The following is a 23,793-nucleotide window of genomic DNA, read 5'->3' on the forward strand; positions in this document are numbered from 1 at the left end:
GCGATAAGATCAACAATGGGAGAAAAAGATGCTTTTATCTGCAACAAGAGTGTGGGATGTTTATTTGTCTGTCCTTGTTGTGTAGGGCTTTATACCTCGTTTTCCCCACCGGTGATTGAATGGAATACAGAACAAAAGGAAAATGTGGCTCTGATCTGTACTTCAGTATGCAGCTCATCTTCACACAACAAGCAGGCAACCTATATGTTTGCTTGTGTTCTCATTTCTATTTGTGCACAGTATGGATTAATTACTTGAAGCCCTGTACCACAAAAAAATCTGAATAAAAAAATCTAAACCAAAAGTAGATCTGACCAAGCGTTGGTCAGCTAGGACTCAAGAGAACGTATCGTAAACTCATTGCCTCTAAGTGAACTTGCAGTCTTGAAAAAAATAATTCTATCACCAATGAAGATGTACACATACATACATACACACACACACTGTATTTACAACCATACTCCATCATAGTTATTGTCGAAAAGAAAAGAAAGAAGTGGTTTTTGCATACTGTCAGTTTGGAATTTTGATCCCAGTGATTCTCCAGTGTGTTGCTCTTACTGCAGTTTAGTGTGTCACTGTGGATGCAGTGTCACCGCTGGTCGCCGGCAGCAGCCACTGTCCGAATCTGCTCCTTCACCTTTTCCAGCCCCTTACCGCCCCCGCCGCTGCTCATGACCGCACCCCTGGGGCCCAGGCTCTCCTCGCTGTCTGTGTCTCCGTAGCTGCTGGAGGCTGGGGAGGTCCCCAGGGCGATCACCGAATCGGAAGAGTCTCTGTTGTGGAAGGCCTTGACCATGGCTGGTCGGGCGGGGCGCGGAGGACCCACAGGAGGGGTGCCGTGCAGCAGCTGGGCGTGCGGGTCCTGAGAGCCGACCCTCTTCAGGCCCTCCCCGGCATCCTCCTCCTCTCCCCCGGGCCCCGCCTCGGTGTCCCTGCCCCGGTCGCCGGCCTGGTCGTTCAGCAGCTGCACCAGGAAGTTGATGTACTTCATGGCCAGCCGCAGGATCTCATTCTTGCTGAGCTTCTTGTCGGGCGGGTGCGTGGGGATGAGCTTGCGGAGCTCCGAGAACGCCCCGTTCACGTTCTGCTGGCGCCAGCGCTCCCTGCTGTTGGTGAAAACCCGCCGTGCCAGCTTTTGAGGAGGACCTGGGACTAACACACACACACACACACACATGCACACAGGTGTTTCAGACCGGTGGGTAGACAATAAGATGAGACATATCTACCGTATAACAATGTTGACTCCTTATATGGCTATTTACTTGTGCCGTACTCTGCCTCACTTGCAAGTTGCTTTGGATAAAAGCGTCTGCCAAATGAATAAATGTAGCTGTAAATAAACACCAGCACAAACACATATACACACACATCAAGCACAATTTACCTATGCACAATTACATATTCTACTAAAAACATCTAAAACATATAAATCCAAATGCAGGCATGGTCACAACTAAAGACACAGCTGCAGATGGTTCCTTTTGGTGCATCACAGGAACCAGAAGACTGTTTACCTTCAGAAAGGTCCATCTCAAAATGCAAGGATGGCCTTCTTTTGGTACGGTTGTTGGTGAAGATGCCATAGTTTCCTGATGGGCCCAGGTAAGAACTGAGAAACAGATGCAAGAATACAAACATTCAGAGGCAACCAAAATTAATTTATCACAAAAAACATGATTCATGACAATGCAGAAGATAAAAATAATCTCTTTTTGATACACAATCAGTTGTGATACAGATCCAGATCAGACAACGAAAAACGGCTCGCTGTAACGGATCCATAAAAGCAATCATCTTCAGTACATCCTTAAGATTGTTAGAATTGATTATTTCAGCAGCTGTGATTGAGTCGAAATGCTGGAGAAAGGTCAGTGTTTATTACTCACAGAGCCAGGCTGAGAGACTGTAATTAAACCAGAACGTTGATTGTTTTTGGCTACACTACACACGACAGTTTGCAGGGGGGAAAAGGAAGCCACCATACACACTTCTCAATTGACACTTGACACAATGTTAAGGAGAGAATAGAGAAATGTCTGGAGGAAAGTAGGAGAGAGGGGGGAGACGTTAAGTTGTGCAATGGGTCATGTGTTACATGTCTGTTCAGGGGGAAACAGTCATTGCCCTCATTTTGATGGCTGCTTGTGAGGAGGAACAGTTTTAATCACCCCGAGGTTTACAAACAGTGGGAAATCTTAAATTAGCCCAGGGGATGTTTATTTCAGGTTTATTTATAGTTAATTCAGTATGGGATAATTTTCTTTCTATTAATCAACCTACCCAATTTTATCTGTCTGGTTGGGAAAAATAAATTGCATTTCATGTACTGAAATGCCGTTGCTAGGAAACGAGATGAAGACTTGGGTAAGCTAGGGGAGTCATTCTGTGAGAGTATGACAGCTCCCTGCATTTCTTTAGTGAAAACAGAGCACAGTGTTAACAGTGACATACACACATATACATTATATACGTAGTTCTCTGTTGGTCTGTAGTACGGAGGGAAGTGCTTCACCTGTTGAGGAAGGGATGTCCAGGCAGGTAGGGTGGGGGCAAGAGAGAGCCAGGTGAGGGCACAGCGGCCCCTGAGCTGGCAGCAGAGAGGGAGGTCAGCTGTGCCAGTCGGACATCGGAGGGGCCATGCGGCAGAGTGGGGATGGGGTGCAGGGCAGTGAGTTGAGGCGTGGGCAGGGGGATAGGGGGCTTGCTGTGCCCCAGACTGATGACCGGGATGTTGGGCGGAAGAGGGGCGGAGGAGGACGGAGCGAGCGGAGGGGTGTTTGGGGCGCGGTCGGAGGCGAGGGGAAGAGAGGGCGATGTGGAGGAAGGGGAGCCGCTCGCTCCCCTCTGGTTGGCTGTCTCCACGGCAATGGGCTCAGCTGCAGGGTGGTGGTTGTGCGTGGACGAGGGCTCTGTGGAGGGGCTGCTCTGAGCCGTGTCTCCCCGCGTCCCTGCCTCGTTAGGCGAGGGGCTGCTAACGCTGGGAGACGCAGTCTGCACAGGGCTCTGTCTGTCACTAACCGCCGGCGTGGAGGGGGGAGGGGAAATGGGGGGCTCCAGCTTTTCCATCATCTTCCTCTGTGAACCCCCCCCCACTTCTCTCTTTCTCTCTCTCTGTCTCCTGGGGGCTGCTGCTCGGCCTGTATCCTCAGCTGTGCCTCCTCGCTTGTTCGTATTATTTCTGAAGGTTCAAAGATCAGGAGTGCTCTGCGGCCCCGCTGTCCAGGTCGAGGCCATGTGTGAGCTCGGTATGGCGTGTCTTCATTATTGCTCGTCCTTGTGCCTTGCTCGCTTCATGAGAGCAAACGTGAGCGTGGTGCCCTGCGAGTATGTGGTTACTTTCGCGTTACCTTTGACACACGCTGCACTGTCTGTCTATGGGTGAGGGTCACCAATATGAGTGCATCTGTCTGCGCATTATAAATCAGTCTAAAACATGCAGTGCCCTGTGATCAGAGAAGAAGCTTCTGGAACAGTCCTGTGGATTCTGGATTCTGCTTTTCGCGTACTGCGTGGGTTATCTCAGCCTCAGTTCTCTTCCTGCCTCTGTCCCAAACGTACAAAACTGCTGTGGTGCTCGCAGGGTTCACATGACGTGCTGAGAAGGCTGGTGGATTTGGGCGCATCCCTCCATCGCTCCTCATCGGTCCTGGGCAGGGCTTCCTCCCATCTGTCCGCAGGTGCGTGTGTCCCTGTGTCTGCAGCGGCCAGATGACACTGTGACTCTTTGCGCTAAGGTGAAGTGGTCAGGTGACCAGCTCTTTAGCATCCAAAATCCCAAGAGAGCAATGATGACAGAGAGCCTGCTGTCTGAACTGGTATCTGCAATTAAAATGCAAATAAATAAGCAAAGCTTTATTCAGATGAGGCAGCACTGTGCCATAGTGATTAAAGAGCTGCAAAGTATCACTTGTAACCAAAGGGTTGCAGGTCTCCAAGTTGCATTCCAAGTGGTCATTGTAGCACTCCTGAGCAAAGTATCTTGACCTGATGAGCTTGTTTAAATGGGTAATGGGTAAACTGTGCTGGGTATGGCTAATAATAATAATAATAATAATAATAATAATAATAATAATAAAAGACAGCAGCTACTAAATGACATCACAAAATATAATATACATAATAATGTATAATTAGGGATTACATACCATATTACTATACACATGTGTGAGTCCTGCAGTGAATTATAGTCATTCATAGAGGTTTACATGGTCCTTGGTTAACAGTGTTATGTTATTGTTGACCAAACAAATTAGGCCTGTTTGACTTTCGTGATTCATGTCAACGTGTCGTAATTCACCTCTTCCCCTCCCCCCCAAACATTCTTGAATAGAAAATGGTCGATCTCTATTTGCAGGGGTGAATTTCCCCTATTTGTTTCCCTTTTTTGGGTTGTGTTGGCTAACACGTCTCTCCATCTCTGCTTGTATTAATCCTGTTTATGAATGTCACAGCACCAAGTTTCCACAAAACACTTGATCATCACAAAAGCCTCTGGAAAAATAATTCAGCGATACATAACATGTTGGATGTCTGAAATGACGTCATTATAATGATGTTTTTACTGTATATTATGAGTCTGCAAACACTGGGTTTACATTTCAGGTTTGAAAACATTGACATGCAGTCACTTTTGCCATCATACAGCCCAATTCGTAGGCATTTTGCTTTGAAATGAACCCATTTTGAAAGCAAATAGTATGCTTTCAAGATAATATCAGGACATCAGACACGTCTGTAAAAAGGCTTCATCCACAAAATTGAAAAAATATTACCCTGCAAATTTGAAAGCAACCTTTATGTTTTTTTTAACTCTTTTGGTCGACTGAAAAAAAATAAAGTACGTAAGAAAAGCCTTAAAACATTTTGAAAGCAATGAAAATATTTGGAGGGAACCGAGGTCATGTCGTGAACTGAACGTAGTCTGATAATAGCTGATCTCTTTGTTGTGTTTATGTATGTACATGCCTCATAGGTCGCTGTAAACCTGCATAAGTATTTCCATAGAAAATGTATTACACATTACAAAAACCAGACGTATATTCATGAATCTTAAAGGCAAAAATACTTCAACATCGTCAATAGGAGCACTTTTTTAATTTAGAAGATGCGTAATATTCTTTGTCTCGATTTTCCCAGTTTCAGTCATAAACCTAATTGAGAGCAATAATTTATTACTGCAAGATTTCATTTTAATTAGTGCAAAGAATTCAATAATGAGATTACGATAATTGTAATCTCACGACAATGACAATATCTATTATCTGATAATAAGATACCTACTTGTAATATATGTCATTATAAAAGTTACGCATGTCTTAGGGCCTGGTTAATTAAGACACATCTACACCTCGAATAGACATCTTAACTAAAAATGGCGCTCGTAAAGTAAGCTGTTAAATTTTGTATTCGTTTTTAATTAAACATTTAATATAATGACGAACATTTTAATTTACAAAACTCTCTGAAATTCTATCTCGATACATATATGGAATTATTAAAAACCGTAACAACCAGCACGCAGAATCTCGTCGCCTAAAACTAACCAACTTTATTGACTCATCCCCCCCAAAAAGACCGTATAGAATATGCAACTGTTTGAGTCGAAAACATCAAACAAAAACCGAAAGTTGCCTTTGAATACACACGAGGACTACTTCATATCGAATGATATACAACCTTGAAGTAATGGCCAGGAGATAAAACTCCACGGGCCATTTTAATCAATTAAGAAAATCGAAATTAAACGCACGTTGAGGTATTTGTGAAAAATAGTAATCGCAACGCTTGTATCGGAAATAAAAATACAGTATGGAGTAGAAACTTAAATAATGTAATGCAAACGTAATTATTTTCTGGCACAACTGTATTTATGTTCAGACTTTTTATGTTCTATTATCAACATGGTACATCCTCTTGTTGCCAATAAACTACTGGTACTTTGTAAAACGCAATGAGGTGCGCTAAGGTGAATATCTGTTGAATACAATATGGTTTGACACCAACAATTGCAATTAATTTAGGTTTGTTATATGCATAAGCAGAAAAGCATGCATGCACGATTAAGATCGCCGTAATGCAATTTCCTTAATGTGTAAGTACTGCAGATAGCATCGTGATTTAATACGGTGGACGTGTATTTTTCTTGTATGTTTCTAATACAGTAGAAAAATGCATTAGATGTATTATAGGTTTGCAATTTTATATGGGTTTATATCGAACATGGTGGATAACTCCTTAAGATAATGTGTTAAGCTGAGATGACCATCATCACTTTTCTACTGTATTTAACAATACCATTTGTTAGCGAAACCAGTCATTCAATAATCCATGTGCTAATTCATTACAGGATATATATGTATTTCAGATATCAGGCTACAGACAGTATTCTGCTTTTTTGTAAATAAGTGTAATAAATAAGTAATAAGTATGAATGATCTGAATTAATTTTACTGAATTACAAATTATGTGGTGAATTACAATAATAACTAACAAACAAAACCTTTAATACATGGCAAAAACAAGCACACGGCTATAGCAAGCGCACAGCAAGGACACAGCCATAACAAACCATGGGAAAAAGATCAAGACATTGATTAAAATAACCAAAACAACAGTGACTTCAGGTGGCTCAGAGTGATGAAAGTCAGTGTCTTTCTATGAAGATGTACTCAGAAAATACTCACACAGGTCTCATTGAAGCAGCACATTCACCTTCTCTTGTGTGTCTCCACTTCAGTGCCGATGCACATGGCTCTTCCACTGTGGCCTGCGTTCTGTGTGCTCGAACCTCTTTCTCTTCATCCCCCTCGAATCTGTGTGGGGCTAGAGCTCTCTGCTGCCTGCTACGAGGACGCTATACGAATAAACCGCTGTCAAAGCCTTCTTAAAAACAGCGACATTGGACTCTGGGAGCTGGATTTTACAGTAAGGAATCCAGCTTTGAAACTAGCAATTCTCACTCACCAAACTTGGTTATTGCTCCTGCTAGGCGCATTTCATTCAAAACTTTGAACTGCAAGAAAAAAAACATCTGTCTGAATACACTAAAAATATATCTAAAACTGAATCGAGGAACAATAGAACACACGCAAAGAAAAAGTCCCCGGAATTTTAAAGGTTTACGTGTGAGATCCTGTTTAGTGGAGGCTGAACCTGGTTCGAGAATGAGAATGATGCTTAGCTGCCCCCCCCCTTGTCCTTTCCTTCTTCTTCTCCCTCTCTCTCCCTCCTTCTCTCACTGCTTGCTAGGCAGACACAGTGCTCTAGTTGGCTGCCATTTGGATGGAGCTAGTGCTGGAGAGTGCGCAGAAAGAGAGAACCATGCTGCAAAGAGAGATTTCCGCTCCCTGCTGGACAAGAGGATGCTCTTTTACAATGTGGTGGGTGCTGATAAGGGCCTCAAAAGCTGCCTGCGCCTGTTAGATAAGGAAATGTGCTCCCCCCCCTTCCCCAACACACACTCTATCTACCCCCCCTCCCGTCTTTCCACCTCTCTGGTCAGTCCCAGACTATAAAGGGTCTTGGATCGCTCCCAGAAGGAAACAGGGCTTATATCACAATGGAATAACACCACACTCATATACACATATGCACGCACACACACACACACACACACGCACACACAGTCATTGTCTCTCTCTCAAACACACATACACATCTAAAGGTTTTCTGTCCTCTGTCACACACATACACACACACACACTCACACACACACACACACACACACACACACACACACAGACCCACTTATCTACTCGTGTTTATTTAACAGGCACCACATGGTGCTCTTAATCCAAAACTACATTGCTACCAACGACATACAATATGATCAGAAATATCCTGCTCTTTTCTAACACTGGAAGGTGTACTCACCACAGAACTGAAAACTGCCATTTTCACTGACACCACAGAAACATTCCTCCTGTTACTGTACCTGTATATCCATTCATGTCCCACTAGAGAAAAGGAGAGGTTGGACCAGTGAACTGAAACGGGGGCCTGGAGAGGATATGGGTTCAAGTATAATGTTCAAGAATAAGCAAATAATTTATGTATCGTGTTATTTCATAGAACTCCTTATCACCTGCAGTGAACTGCAGTTTTAAAAGGTTTCTGTAATGTGATCAGTTTTTACCCACTCACCCAGTGAGACAGAATGAAAGTTTGTTGCTTTGTTAAAAAAAAACCACCATAGCTAAAGCCGTGAGTTTGTCTTTTTTTTTTTGTAAATAATTTTATTTGAAAATATTAATTTGGTATTATTGACCATGATTTGTAAATGTTGTCTGGGTAACTATCCACTTTTCCCTGCCAGACACACTGGAACACCTGTTGCTAGTGGTGCTAGAGCCACACCAATGGCATGAGATGGTGCTGGACCACCGTCTTTAATTTTTTTTTTTTTTGTTGGGGGGGGGAGGGGGGCATGCTTATCTTTTCCCCCATTGGTAACTGTGCCATAGGGCAAAGGGGGAAAAAGATGAGCAAACATAGCTAGATAATTTTTATCATTATTTTTCCCCTGGTAGCTAGCTACTCTTTGCAGAGTGATTCATATAAAACATAGATGGGTAACAATATGGCTATGTAGCTGGCCCCATGTTTACAAACATGGTTATGAATAAATGATTAAAAGCTGATAATTTAAGTCACGGTCCAACATTAGTACTAAATGTCAGTATTAGCCATTTTTTACAGATGTAAATAAAGCAGTTTTCCTTTGATTTACTCTCTGAGCAAGCTTTCATACACGCCCATAGCAATCAGATGAGCCTATCCTCGGAGTATGCGCATTGAGACTAATACGAAATCTCCAATGAATCTGTAAATAGCAGACTTTAAATAGCAGCCATAGCTGCTATTTAAAGTAATTATGACATGGCATTATGACATCTGCCCCTCAGATGTCATAATGCCTATGTGATATTGTTACAAACACTCAAAAATAACAAGTTTTGTCAGAAATTGTAGGTAATTGCTAGATTTTTTTCCTATTATACTAGTATTTTGTGTTACTCAATAGTCAATAAAAAAGGCACAAGACCTGCACAATACTGAACTTACCTATCGTTCCCCTCATTCAGCTCTGACTGCAGGGGGTTGTATTGTGACATGGCAGCACTGCATTCAGCCAGACATGTGGAGTAGATTGTGCACGAAGTATGATTTTGCCTGCAAAATGTCTGTTTTTGTGGGTTTTGATAACTTGATTTTACCACAAAGTAATACATTTTCTGTCATTGTGCTGATTACCTCAACCTGAAATTTTGATTCAAGTATGTCTGTGTGACTGCAGAGAGATAGTATTGAAGCGTTGTGAAACCAAACAAATTGTTCACACCTCGTTTCAAACCCAAGTGCTACACCAGAAGGCAACAGATTAGGAACTGAATGCCATACGTGAAAGCGTGCTCAGGGCCTTCTTGATCTGTCGGGTTGATCTGGCACAGCTCATCATGATACGTTGTCTTAATTACATCTTCACCTGATTTCCTTGCTGCTGGCCAGTTTTCTCACGTTTCCCCCGAATGGCTTTGGCCTGGAAGCAGGCTTTACATTCCTGTGCAGCGTGGAGGGAAAAGAGCAGCCATCAAGACTCCTCTGTTTCGGCCCTATTGGTCTTGGTTCATGCTCCAGCTCAGCTTTGCCTGTGCATTTGCTGTGGCACTGTGTGGCCTGCAGTCCTTCACTGGGCAGGCACTTTGATTAACTCTCCCTCCAAACAACTTCCTTAAGGCCTTGCTTCCTTCCTCCGTCTCCATTTGCTCCCTCTGTCTGTCTGTTACTCTCTCTCACTCTGTGTCAGTCTTTGTTGTTTTCCCTATCTGTCTGTCGCCCTCTCACACTCCCTCTCTGTCTCTGTCTGTCTCTCTCTTGCCTGTTGCTGTTTCTTCATCTCTCCCTGCCTGTCTGTTGCTCACTTATTGCTTCTGTATCTGCCTGTTGCTTTCTCTCATACTCTTGCTCTCAGGTGTTCGGGGTGAGACCAGAAGAACAGTAAATACGGAAAAAGAGGGGAAATAATTGACATAACATTATTTTTTCCAATTGTTCATTATTACTTAATTATCATTATTTAAAATGTATTATTTATGAAGGCTACATACTGTAAAAATATTCATGCATAATTGCTACTAACATGTGGATGTTTTGTCTTGTTGATGTGAAAGTAACAATTAAAATAGTGTCAGGGCCAGCACACCTCTAGGAGAACCATACAACATGGATGTGACAACTGAAACACTGAAACATAAATTCTATACACCTCTAATTTGGTTCACCAAGAAACCATCAAGAAACAGTAACGAGGTAACGGACCATATTCTATACACTTTTAATGATTAATTACATATTACAATGATAAGATTATAAATGTATTAGCGGTGACTTTTGTGATTGATATGAACCTCTTCCTCACAAATTCCCTCTGCAGCAAAACATTCCCCCAGTCACTCAGCACACACACACACTGTACACATCCCCAGACATAGTGCAACCGATGCATACCGAAAGTTCCTTGTTGTTGAAAAAGTTAAGTTGCACAAATGAGTACGCTACCACACACCTGTGTCTATATATAAATACTCAGACATGGTGCTGGCTTACTTCCTCTGCTGCGTTTCTCAAGCATGTCCAACTCTTCTTTTATATACATTTGTATCTTCACCACATAATTGATCAACCGTGGCTCCTACAAAGCCACCAACCTGAACATTTAAGGAAATGAAGTTAATACAGTTAAAACATTAATATGGTGCATTTGTCACAGTCTCACACGGACAGGATGAAAATTAAAGGGCAAACGGCAAAGTTAAAGGAGAGTGTGTGGCTCAGCTGACACAAAATGTGTGAGGTGCAACTCACTTTCAAATGTATCTTTATTCCTTTAAATATGACTCAGTGATACTCTGCTGTGGTCAGATCCATTTATGCATGGGTCCCACACTGTCACAACACAAATCAAGAATGAATACATTTTTACATATTTGCAATGGCAGTTGAATTACTACCACAAAATTCTTTTAAGCTTTTGTTTACAACACACAGCATGTCCCACATTCCATTGAATGCTTGCCACCCAATATAACCTGGGGTCCGAGTAACATTTTTGAATAATTTCTTACCATCGTTAGGTATCGTGAAAAGAGCACGAAAAAGAATGCTTGTGTGCATTTGAATATTTCTTAAACGCATACTGGAGGGTCTGCCTGAGTTGTCACGGTTACCGATGCGCCGTGTACGCACATCTAACGTGCATGGAGAGTGTGGCGGAGCGAGAGAGAAGCAGGGTGTGTGTTCATGCCCTGGGCTCACACGTGCTCTGCACCTGCAGTTCCGCTCGGATGCACACCATTTGCAGTAATAGACACGTCCGTGTCGCTCTCAAACACTGCGTCTGGGTGGATTTGCATGCATCTTAAAAAAAGATACTCGCGGCCTGAGCTCAAGTGTATCCCGTGGGGAGAGAAGAACCCTCTTTTCTGACAGGGTCTCTTTTTTCATATTTGAGGTCTGCGGCTCATTGCACCCTCTTAAAGACAATTTTGGCTTCAGGATTCAAAGAGTTCGTGAAGTCAGTTTGTGAGTTTTTTTTCCACAATTTTGTGGAAGTGGGTACAAAGAGATAATTGCTGTCCTTTTCATATGGAGTCCATGTACTGTACAGAATAATGCTGACCCCTGCAAACTTGATTGGCCTTATTCATCCCTGACTCGCTTTTATTCTTGGAGGGTGGACCCCAAAGAATGCCTATAATCAACAGGAGAGCAGAAACAAGTCAAATTGTTGACATTTCAATTTGGGCCTGTGTGAAAACCAAAACAGTGAACATTAAAAAATAATAATAGCAACAACAATAACAAACGATTTCCGCTTTTGCTCCCAGCCTAGGAAGAAATTGACTGGGATTGTTTTAATCATGGAGCGGCGTGCTCTCATTGTCCTCTCGTTTCTAAACACGCAGCCACAATAAAGGAGCCCACCGCGGGTATTGCACTCATTTTCACTTGGCTGTCTTAACAGAAAGGCTGGTTTCCCCCTAGAGACCTGCCGCTGATTCTGCCTCCAGTCCATGCAGCTCAGGAATGGAGGGAGAGGAGTCATAGGAAGCATCCAGGAACACGCAGAACAGAGGAAATGGAAAATATGACAGCTGTTTTCAGACTTTAATTTTCTTCTACGGTATGTGCGTGCGACTGCCTGTGTGTGTGTGCGCGAGTATGTGTGCATGAAGGATCTCCCACATGTCAGGTAGCTCCTCCCCCACAATGCCTCCAGTGTCTCCAGGATTTTACTGATGATCTGTGATGACAGAAGTCTAATAGGTGGTTTTTACTTATAGCTGGGTTGTCATAGAAACCCACTCTTCCACAACAGGATATCTAAAACTTAACATCGCGTGCACATACACACACACACACACACACACACACACACACACACACACACACACACACACACACACACACACACACGCACACACACACACGCACACAATATTCAGATTTAAACATTGTATCACATTTTCTGTATCATCAATCAAGTATATCACTTATACATGCATCAGTGACTAATATATGAACACCATACACTCTCAACAGTCTGATCTGTGAATAATGTCAGAAGACATGACTGTCACAGCTGTGTGAAGGAAAGCATTTGCAACAAGGGTTTTACACCAGTTACTGCAGCACAATGAAAGCTTATACTGGCCCCAAACCAAAGTCAGATCAAATTGGGCAAACATTCCAAAGTTCTTACATTAGAAGGAGGCCAGGGAGCCATCACCACCAACATCACCTACCAGGTTGCTCCATCCCAGCTCTTTACCACTATACTACATTACTATCACGCACATACAGTACACACACACACACATACACACACACGCACACACACACACACACACACACACACACACATACACATGTGTATCTGTACACTCTCCTTCTGACACATTCACATATGTGCAATTATGCACACAGACTCAGGCATGTATATGCATTCACATACACACACACACACACACACACACACACACACACACATCGACACTCATACACGCATACCCACACAAATATGCACATGCACGCAATCACACACACACACACTCTTGACAAGGGCTCTGTGGATACGTTTCCTGTGCGCCGTGTAAACACTATTGTGTGGGGGTGATAGGGATCAGGGAGGCCTAATTGTTTAAGGCAATATTAACAGTTCATTTCATGGAGAAAGTGACAAACAATGTGAAACATTCGACTGGGGCAGACATACTTTGGCTATCCTTCCTAGGCTGTCGTTGGCTCTGGAGCTTGTTTGTTTATTTTTCCTTGTAGTCTTGGAGCTTGGAAGCGAGGGCCGGGTGGCCTGCCTCTGGGACTTCAAACAATCTTTAAAAAAAAAAAATAATAATGCAGTGATGACCTGATAGTGATGAATAAAGGTTGGAAATGGGAAGGAAACAGACAGACAGCGTGGTGTGGTGTACCCCACGACGTGACCCCTGCTGTCTGTGCAGAGGGTCTGGTGCCTTGCCTGTCTTTTCCCACAGGTGGGAATGTCATCCACAGTCTGACTGCAGTACAAAGGCCCGGGATGAAAGTCAAGGCCGCTGCTTGTTTTATCGTCGAGGCCCAGGGCCTTTTTAAGGGGGTCAAAAGCAATTTTGGGAGCAGCCTCAAGATTACAAAGAATATCATATAAACCCGGTATTCCAGAGCTGAAGTATGTCCTCAGTGTGTTATGTGTTACTGTGTTATGCTGCATTATGTTGTCTATTCTCATTCCCTGTGCCCACTGATCTCTACCTCTTAGATGTCTTAGACCTCTTAGTCTGTAACTACTCCCAGTCAGTCCAGATGGCATACAGATCAGGGGATCAGCTCAGGTACTATGAGGGCTTTGCATTCATGTCAGAGAAAGCCATTTTCCACCAGCATGATGTGGCATGCCCAGGGGAGACCAGGGAGGGAGGGAACCAGGAAAAGCCTCCCTGTTTAGCTCTACATATGTTTCCAACACAGGACCAAGGACAGAGAACCTGGGAGGAGTTACTGCTATAGGACGTGCCTCCGTTCAGTTTGACACAAAGTAGGAGTGGGAATACTGACTGTTTTAAAGGTAGGTAAAACATTGCATTACATTACATTACATTACGTTCATTTAGCACATTCGCTAATCCAGAGCGACTTCCGGCATAAAAGAACAGTAGTCTGTCCATTCATGCTGATTTGGCAACAGTGTCAGACCAGGCTAACAACACTCCCAGCCCAGTGAGTGTGTTAGTTAACTTGTGCAACCTGACTAGACAGCCTAGAAACTAAAGAAAGTAAAGTACACACAACCATTCACCACAGTCACAGAAGATCACAGAATCTAAAATACATTACAATACTACATGTAAAATAAAGAGCAAGTAACACAAGTAATACAAGTAAAACATAGCATAACAGATTCCACATTTTGTGGCATTCCCCTTCCAACAGTCAACACATCCCATGGCTGCCTTGCTCCTCATTAATGTTACAGCAAACCTGATAGAACAACTCAACAAAAGTTTCACACCTTAAAACATTTCATGAAATTTTGAAGCTGTGTGTCCTGGCATGCACTGCCAGTGAATTCTCAGTTCATTTTCCCCTTTTTCTGTCTTTAAAACTTTAAGTGTTCATTATTTAGTATTTATGCATTCAAGCCCATCACTACCTCAATAACCACTAATTCCACATAGGATGTAAGGCGTGCATTATATTACATTACTGTCATTTAGCAGATGCTCTTAGCCAGAGGGACTTACATACATGTAGGTTATTTTTATCCATTTTTACAGCTGGATATTTACTGAGGCAACTGTGGGTTAAGTACCTTGTCCAACGGTACAGCAGCAGTGCCCCAGCAGGTAATCAAACAAGCAACATTTTAGTTACCAGCCCTGTGTTTTTCCGCTACGTTACTCTGCCGCCAGCAATCCTGCTGCAACTATTCTCACACAAAAAGCCCTTCAATGCACCAGGGGGAAAATGTTGTTAGAGGCTAGGTGCATCTTCCTCATGCTAATCTAACTCATCAATGCCCCCAATGTGCTGAGAGCAGAGGGGAGTTGTATATTCTGTGACAAATGAGGGGAGCCTGACTGACCTACTCACCCTACTCCTCTGTGGAATGAATCCAATTTCTCGCTCAGTCTGTGCTTGATACAAATTGTTTTACTGTCTCAGCCACTTGAGAGTCTGTTAAGTTCATTTTCAATGATTACACGAATTAAGATCATTAATAATCCACCTTGATTTTGATGATCCAAATAAATATTCTTGAAAAAATTATAATTTTTTTTGAAATGGACAATTTCCTGACAAAAGTCTGCTTCAAATGTGGACTATTTCATCTTACTGTAAAAATGTAAGCATATATAAGGCTGCTTAATAATAGTCTATAATACACTCTGACAATACACTCTGACCCCAGTTCAGTGTAACTGGTCCACTCAGTAACCATATTACTCTGGTGATATTGATCATATTATATAGTAAATTAACATTCCGTTTCCAAAGAACAAGCACAGCAAGTGGCCTTAATAGAACATCATCTTTAAAAGCTAAGGGAGATTTGAGTGGCAACTGAGCAGTGAATCAGATGGGTCAACATGAGATGCCACCCCTGGGCATACATGGTTATCCCTCTGTGTTATCCTATGAAGGCTCAGTGACAGCAACAAGCAGTCTGGAGACCAGCATCTTAGCACTTTGCTTTTCTGTGACACAAGACAAAGGAGACAATGAAGACAATACAGATGAAGCATACTGCCCCCATCCCACTTCACCAGGCCTCTCTCATGCGCCTTTAACAAAATGTGTGTCTGTTGCATGGTGCTCAGTTCCCAGGATGCACCTGGAGGGGACTGAGCGGACGCAGGGGACAGCTGTTTCCTGTCAACGTTTCCTGCCTGGCAGTGTTGGGGAGAGCAGGCAGAGTAGGACAGGGGGAGGTTGGGGGGGGTTGGAAGGGGTGAGGGGTATTGGGGGGGCGTTGGCGAGGCTGTCTGTCCATTCCAAACAGGATATATCTGCCACGGTTGCAGGTGTGAGCTTATGAATGCTCATAATTCATAAGTCATTTCTTAATACACAACGTGGAGGGCCCTGGGCTTCCGATTTACAGGGTGGAGCATGGGGGGGGGGGGGGGGGGGGGGGCTGGGGGGGTGCACACTGTTATCTTTTGTCTCAATACCCTGTTCTCTGCAGAAAAGAGGGCCAACAGCACAGATTACAACACCGGTTATTGAGTAATAGAGAGTCACCTTTGGACTGCCTTCGCCTTTCTGAGTCTGATGGGGGTGTCTGGGCTCAGAGGATTCTATTCCACAGTGCTGCACCTGGGTGTGCATGCCTGCAGAATCACCTAGGCCATGGGCGGCCTCGCTGACACCCCATTTTAGCAGCAGGATGGGAGCCAGGCTGACCTGCTTAGTTCAGGTTCAGGTGGCTTTATTCTTTGTTGCGCTGACCAGCATCAGCTCAGTCGGCTACATTTACCAGTTGCTTCCATCGATGTGCGTGATAGAAACAGAGATAGAAGTGGAAGAAAGAAGCCAACACAGATGATTTCAGCAATCATCCAAAGGTAGACAGGAGTAATAAGGATTGTTTTTCATACAAACTTCAACAAAAGGTCCGGATTGGTGTGGGGGCAGATGGGCAATCATTCAGTGTGATGTCATGTGTTTCAGCTCTGGTGAAAGCTTATGCAATGGAAAAGCAGTCATGCGGTAGCAGGTCAGCCAGCTTTCACTCTGACTCGAGCTGGTCTGGCTCCAGCTTCACACTGGAAAGGAGGTAAGAAAGCACTGTCTCACAGAGAGCGCTGCCTCTGTCATTCTGGCAGCCCGCAGCTTTTCTCTGGTCTCTGGTTTGGTGACCCAGGTTCTGAACCTTCCCATCTCCTGTTCCCTTTGAACACAGTGACCATGTTCATTGTGTCTCACACCGAGCTTGGTTTGCGGTTCTGACCTGTAATTTTTTTTTTTTTTTTTTATGAGCTCCACTCATCGACATGCCCCTTTGGCAAAACAACAGCAACAATTTCCCAGGGAGCAGAGGGAGGACAATGTAGCGGGGTTGTTTTTCACCGGGGTCATGATGACACTGCAAAGAACAACACTATATTTATTTCCCCTCAACTCATATTCCTAACAATCAGCATGGTCTCCATCCAAATTCCACTCAGATAACAGCGTGACGAGAATTCCATGTTTGTTGAGCCTGCTGTGTGAAAAAGGAAAACAACCCCCCTCCCAGCCTCTTTTCCACCCACCAGCCCCCTCATTCCCACCCACCCATTCACTCTTTCTGTTGTTTTTTTCTGATCCCATTTTTTTCCATGTTTGATTGCTCCCACTCGCTATAATTCACTATGGACCCTAGATGTTCTGTGGCTATGGCAACTAAAGCCAGCATCCGGTTGTCATAGGAACATATAACTACTAACTATACTCTGTATGTTCACCCACCAACACATCGCAGTTATAGAGCCTAATATAGCGACACCTCTGGGAAATACTAAATCAAATTCTAAAATCAAATCAAATCAGACCAAGGCATAAAAAAGTAACAGATATCAAAATGTATTGTAAAAATACTCATTTTATTGTCCACTCTATGAAGAAGTCCAGAGTCCTGAAGAAGTCATTTTGTGGCATTTTTATCCTCCTGTTTTTCACTCTAAGCCTTTACATTTGCATAATACAGAGATGTACCACCATCTCCTCCAATTTACCTCATGTTTCAGGAATGGCAGTACAGTTCAGAAATCAACCAAATAAGGAACATTTTATGGAGGTTTAATAACTCATCATTTTGTTTCCTAAACATGTGTCCTAAATGACACTTCAGTGGGTTTCCTTGCTACATCAAAAAACAAGTGGTACATTCATTATGAATTCACTTTCCACCACCTGTGTTAACCTATTATATGTACTATCACTGTCTTATCAGGTCATAGAGTAGACTATGCATTTTACAGAAATCTGATGACATAAGACTAGTTCCTCCCTAGCTGTGTTTCAGTGATTTAGATTAGAGAACTGTATTACTTCACAGGCCATATCGGAGGCATGAGCAAAGAAGGATCTCTAAACCTTTGGAACAATTTAGGCATGAATACCCAACTTCTCTACTGCTGTTGTGTCTGTATGAAACTGTATAGCTGCATATCTAAAAATATAAATAGGTTTGTCTAAATCAGTGCTAAATTTGTGCCTTAGTGCTCGTAATAACGGCCAACCTTCAAATATCCTGCACTAAATATTATTTCCACTAGATGGAGACAGGAACCAGTCTAAGCAAAAACTGCCCTGCATACAGAATGCAGCGCTACAAGACTTTTCAGCCCAGAATACATTTCTCATATTTGTTATTCTGTTTTTTGCCTACACATTTTAGCAGTGCCTCAGTTTAGGCATGGCCTGATTGCAGTGAGTGAGGGTCTTCTTATGATTAATGCCAATACAATAATTTCATTGGAGAAGTATTTCAAGCATTTTGTGCATAAATCAAGTTTCCATTATTGAATACGGATGTAATCATACACTCCCAATTTTCCTTTTCTGACTTCAATTTTAATTCAGCATAGTGTTTTAAATAAACACCACCTCATCACAAAGAAGTATACAATATCTCAATGATGTTTGTATTTAAAAATAATAATAATAATAATAAATTGTACCTGCCTTTTTATGTAATTTTTTCTAATATAGCTTTGACTGTGTCACCACATAGGTCCAAGAGGTATTTTCAGGAATACACAGATGGTAAAATATGCAGCAAAACGGAATCCAATGAACTAGACTTATCCATTTATCAGTTCTGACAAATTGTGAAAAGTCTTATAAGACACAGATTACGATCTTCAAGGAAAGTGAAAAAAAAATGCTGGGTGTATAACGTAAAAATGTAACTGTTCCAAGTGAGATCAATACTGTTCTGTCGGTGGTTAAAATGGGATAGGCGGGAATGGTAAACTGAGTGAGATGATGCTGTAATACGGCAACACAACGAGGGTGAAGAAGCTATGTCTCCTCATGCTCTCAAGCATTTAGGATGTGTCTCAGCGTGAAATAAAAACACACGAGGAAGGTGTTCTCAGTATATACCAAAACGTACGACGCATCAGAAATAGATGCAAATGATTGTTTTTTTGATGAGTGTAGTCGTATTAGTAATCTGTTTAATATGTTACATTTAAGCTTCTTACAATTCAGCACATGAAGGCAACAATATGAGGCATACTGGCATACAATGCAGTTGAGATTTTAAAACTTCTTAGATTTTTATTTCATATATTAATACACATTAACATATTCCTTACTACTTATTTGTAAAAGTGTTCATGCAAGAAAAAAGGCTGTTCACAAATCCATAAGCACATGAACTGGCCTTGAACACTGGGGAACAATAGTGGTGTTCCCATATATCTGCTGTGAGGATTTACACATGCGTAGGGAGAGATGTGTCTGTCCACACCAGGAATTGTCCAACGAAAATTCCATTTAGACACCCCCAAAAACGGCCCCTGACAATGATGGGAAAGATTTATATTTTCCAAATGATTTATTGGGTAAGAATTTGTACTTGTGGGAATTACACATGGAAAATCAATTTACAAGCAGTGAGCGGCAGTGCAGAAGATATGTGCTGATATTTAAAAACCCATTATGATTTGTGCAGGACCATAGCCAGTGTAGCCAGATTAAATTACAATGCAGATTAAACCAAAATTAATAGGCATGAAGTAAATGTCTTTTTTGGTCCCCAGTTAATCTCAGTATCATCTTCAAACTCTTCTGCTGTCATTGTCTCATTGTCTTTTTGTCTGTATTCTGCAGTGTACAGCTGGTACTGTCCCTCTCTATTCACCATATACAGTATGCCCCTTTCCCAACTCTCTGTGTCCTCTCTAGGACACTTTCCCTGATGCAGTTCTCCTTCTTTCCACTAGAGGACCCTTTTACTCTATGTGCAATGAACTGGCAAGGGCCCTGCCTGTGGCTGGATCACTGAGGTGCTTCCGAATGTGGGTGGTCCATCCTGGGTGGAATGGAAGGAGGGGTATTTGCACTGCACTTGGGTTTCCCAAAAAGGACGACAGAGTTAGAGAGAGAGAGAGAGAGACGGAGCAAGAGAGAGAAACAGAGAGAGGAGGTGTAGGGGAGCGGGGGAGAAGGAGAGGAAGGAATAGAGAGAGGAACAGAGAGAGACAGAAAGTCAGGGAAGAAAGAGAGAGGGTGAGAGAACTCGCTCTGGGATACACATCTGCCTTCCAGATGTGGCCTCCACAGTTGTTTGAATCAGAAAAAAGAGTATAAAGCAAAGGGAAAAAAATGGCGCTTAACAGTTGAACAATTCTCATTGTTGGAGATTAGGCAAAATACGCGATTGGGTAGCCGAATGTCTCAGACTCCCCTCAAAGGGGTTTCTTCTTGTGAAATGATACAGTTGTTGTGAGGCCCCATTCCTCAGTCAACCTTATGCTCTCTCTCTCTCTTTCCCTCCCTCCCTCCCTCCCTCCCTGTCCCTCCTTCCCACTCCCTCCTTCCCAGTGCGTCTGAGAATCTGAAGATGATCTATAAAAAAATAACACCTGTCCAAATATTGTTCTGTCTAAGTGGGCGTGCATTCGGAGAGGAAAGGAAAGGAAAGGGGCTGGTAAGAGTCGGGATGAGATGAAGGGAGGAGGGGGAGAGGAAACAAAGAGAGCAGGTAGACACGAGGAAGAGAAAGTAGAAAACAAGGCGAAGAGGTAAGCGACACAAAAGCTCCAATGTTCTCGACATTTGCTAACCCCCCAGTGTGTTGATCCCTCAGCAGTACAGACAGCAAGCTCTTGGGAGGCATTCCCTCCACACAAAAAAACACGCTGTAAGGAAAATGATATGAATTTGATTTATGCGTGTATACTTAGCTGCAGTTTAAATCTGAACAAACAACTGAATCATCATCAGTAACTTATCATTAAAGATTAGAATTTATGGTACTTTCCTTTCAGTGCAAAAAAAATGTTGTCAGAGGTCCCATGCGGCCTCACAGGGAAATGGAGAGCTCTTCGGGAGTTGTGGACTCCACTGTATTTCATGCTATCATCACACTTTATGGGCTGGAAAAGACAGCCAACCAAAAGAAAACAAACAGGATGACACACTTTTTCCTCCTGCACGCCATGTCTTCCTGCAGCTCTGAAGAGATGCCCTAAAGACCAGCACTCTCACCTACCTTCCCTTTTCCCTCATCCTCCTGTTCTTGTTCACCCCCCCCCCCCCCCCCCCCCCCCATGTCTGTCACAGCACCATAGCAATGAACAGGTTAGATGCTAATATCAATACTTCTTTGCTTTAGCCTTTTCATGATTTGAAATCTGTTTTTTTAGTCATTTTACCTTTGATTTTTAGAGCTATGTTTTTAATCTAATGGATGAGAGTTTCTAAACATGCAAAGGACATTGCATGTCTGGAAAATTTTATTTTAGAACAAGCTAAAATGGCAATATACCAAAACAGGAAAGTAATAAAGTAGGAACGTAGCGAGCAAGACATTGATTTTGACTCATGGCATGAGGAAACCAGAGTATAACTGGATTTTCAGCATGATATGATGACCAATGATTGATCTCGGTGATTTTAAGAAGAAACGGTTGCCACTGTTCATTTGCCAGATTAAAATGCTGTCACTGACTTTCCAGGTTTGAACTGCCAGCACAAACATCTTTCTTGTATTTTTCCTTTATAATGGATGTTTTTGGGAAAGTCTTCCGCTGCCAATCGAGCCTTTGATTTTCCCCTATTATTGTTGAATAAACTGTTTGGTGCGCAAAAGTGTTCCAGTTGAGTAAATTTCAAAATTCAAATTCTTCCTCTGTCTGTCTGTCTCTCTGTGCTGTTCATTCTCTCATGACCTTGTGCTCTCTTTAGATAATGAAGCAAGGTTACGAACCTTTGAGGCAAGGTTTAGATTCACGAAACAATGGGAACGCAGCAAATGTCAGCTTCACAAGCATATTCACAGCAGTCTAAGGATCCACAATATTCCATCCAAATCGCCCCATTCACATGTACCCAAATGTACCCAAATGTACCCAAAATTTCTTTCAAGGACCCCTGGAGTTGTACTTTGTGAAAACTTTCAGCCAATCCAGCAATCTGCATTAAGCCCCCCCCCCACTAAGCCATGCTGTTCTCCAGTCCTGAAAGACTTGGGCCCTCTGCATGATGTTGAACACTCACTGTACATGTCCACAACATGGCCCCTCCATATGGAAGCATGGCTCAGCCGGGGCTTTGAATCAGTGTCCTCATCTTTTTCCTATTAGCGCTGTTTTGATGTTCCTCCCTGTGGCGTGAGTGTGTGTGGCTGTGATTGTTTATGGTGCAGTGCGGGGAGTTAACCCTGTTCAACATCATATACCAGCCGCGATCGGGTTTTTCGAGCTCGTAAACCCCAGGATGAAAGCCCCAGCCAAATTAATAAATTATAATTCAGAAAAGATGTACCTTGTAACAGACTATTAGATTGTAATTGCACTTGCGTAAGATTATACCAATTTCTGTTTATGTGTTGTTGGCAATGTAAAAGTATATAAAAGGCCCTGTTTATTTATTGCGTTTTTAGCTTGGGTCATGCCAGATATGTATATGGGACATGCTCTCAGAAAACTGCTCTTAATTTTTGTAAGGTTATCCACCACCCCAGGCTGTACCTAGGCCTGATAATGGAAGGTAATTAAATTTCAGATTAGTTGATTAGTAAAGTAAACAGATAACGATTACTGTAACCCCCACAAGTCCAGTCTAGATCCCTATCGCACACCGCACACTGAGTGAACAAGTAAGAGAGAGAATAAGAGGAAGAGAGACAGGGTGAAAGAAAGAGAGAGGGAGAGAGAGAGAGAAAGAGGGAGAGAGAGAGAGAGAAAGAGAGAGAGAGAGAGGGGAAAGAGGAGAGAGAGGGAGAAAAAGATCCATCGAAGCCAAGCAGAATTTCTTTTACTTGGAACAATAAAAAGAGGACAAGGTTATTTTTGTTGGTGCTATTGTTATTTTTTTTACTTGTTTTGGCACATTAATAGAAGTTGTTTGTGTTCCTCATCTATAAAAGGGCTATAAAAACACCTTTTCATCCCTTTACTGAGTAATATAGGGAAACTGAGCAGGAGAGAAGACTATCAAAGAAACAATGCCAAAGTAAAACACAGCAAGACACAAACAGAGACACAATAAGGCACACGGTGAGACTAAAAGAGCGAAATACACAATGCGAAAGAGTGATATAGACTGAGATGCACTATTAGTGACACTGTGAGACCCACAGCAGGCCACAGAGTGAGACAAAGTGAGACACACAGCGATTCACAATGACAGACACTTGTGAGATGAAGGATACCAAAACATGAGATAGAGCGAGACTCACTGTGAGGAATCAAGTGAGACACAGTGATGCATTGAGTGATATAGAGCAGGGGCATTTGTAACTATTGAAAAGATCAGAGGCTAAGGCAAGTTTTTGTCTTTTTTTTTTTTTTTTGAAGGGAGATTGGCATCGGTAGGTTAGGGAGGTTATATCTACCTTTATAATAAATAAACAAATATTATCACACCTTCAGACGCTGCAAGTCAAGTTTCCGCTCTGTTACACAGTCCGTCCGTTGTTTTGCTATAAACGCCTCCTTTTTCAGGGCGAAAATATTCGGGGGCTAGGCTTCAAATATTCGGGGCCATAGCCATGATAGTCATGATCGGACCTAA

General features: G+C 42.7%; 1 protein-coding gene across 1 annotated transcript; it reads right to left on the reverse strand.

Moving 5' to 3' along the window:
* Window positions 1-11: 11 nt before the first annotated feature.
* lyl1 (LYL1 basic helix-loop-helix family member) lies at window positions 12-7,299 on the reverse strand. The gene is made up of 4 exons (XM_036521009.1): window positions 6,690-7,299; window positions 2,519-3,825; window positions 1,521-1,615; window positions 12-1,155 (listed from the first exon to the last, which is right to left on the reverse strand). The coding sequence occupies exons 2-4, from the start codon at window positions 3,073-3,075 to the stop codon at window positions 593-595; spliced, it is 1,215 nt and encodes a 404-aa protein (XP_036376902.1). The 5' UTR covers window positions 3,076-3,825; window positions 6,690-7,299; the 3' UTR covers window positions 12-592.
* Window positions 7,300-23,793: the final 16,494 nt, after the last annotated feature.

The sequence above is a fragment of the Megalops cyprinoides genome, chromosome 1, assembly GCF_013368585.1.
Source record: "Megalops cyprinoides isolate fMegCyp1 chromosome 1, fMegCyp1.pri, whole genome shotgun sequence".
NCBI classification, from domain to species: domain Eukaryota; kingdom Metazoa; phylum Chordata; class Actinopteri; order Elopiformes; family Megalopidae; genus Megalops; species Megalops cyprinoides.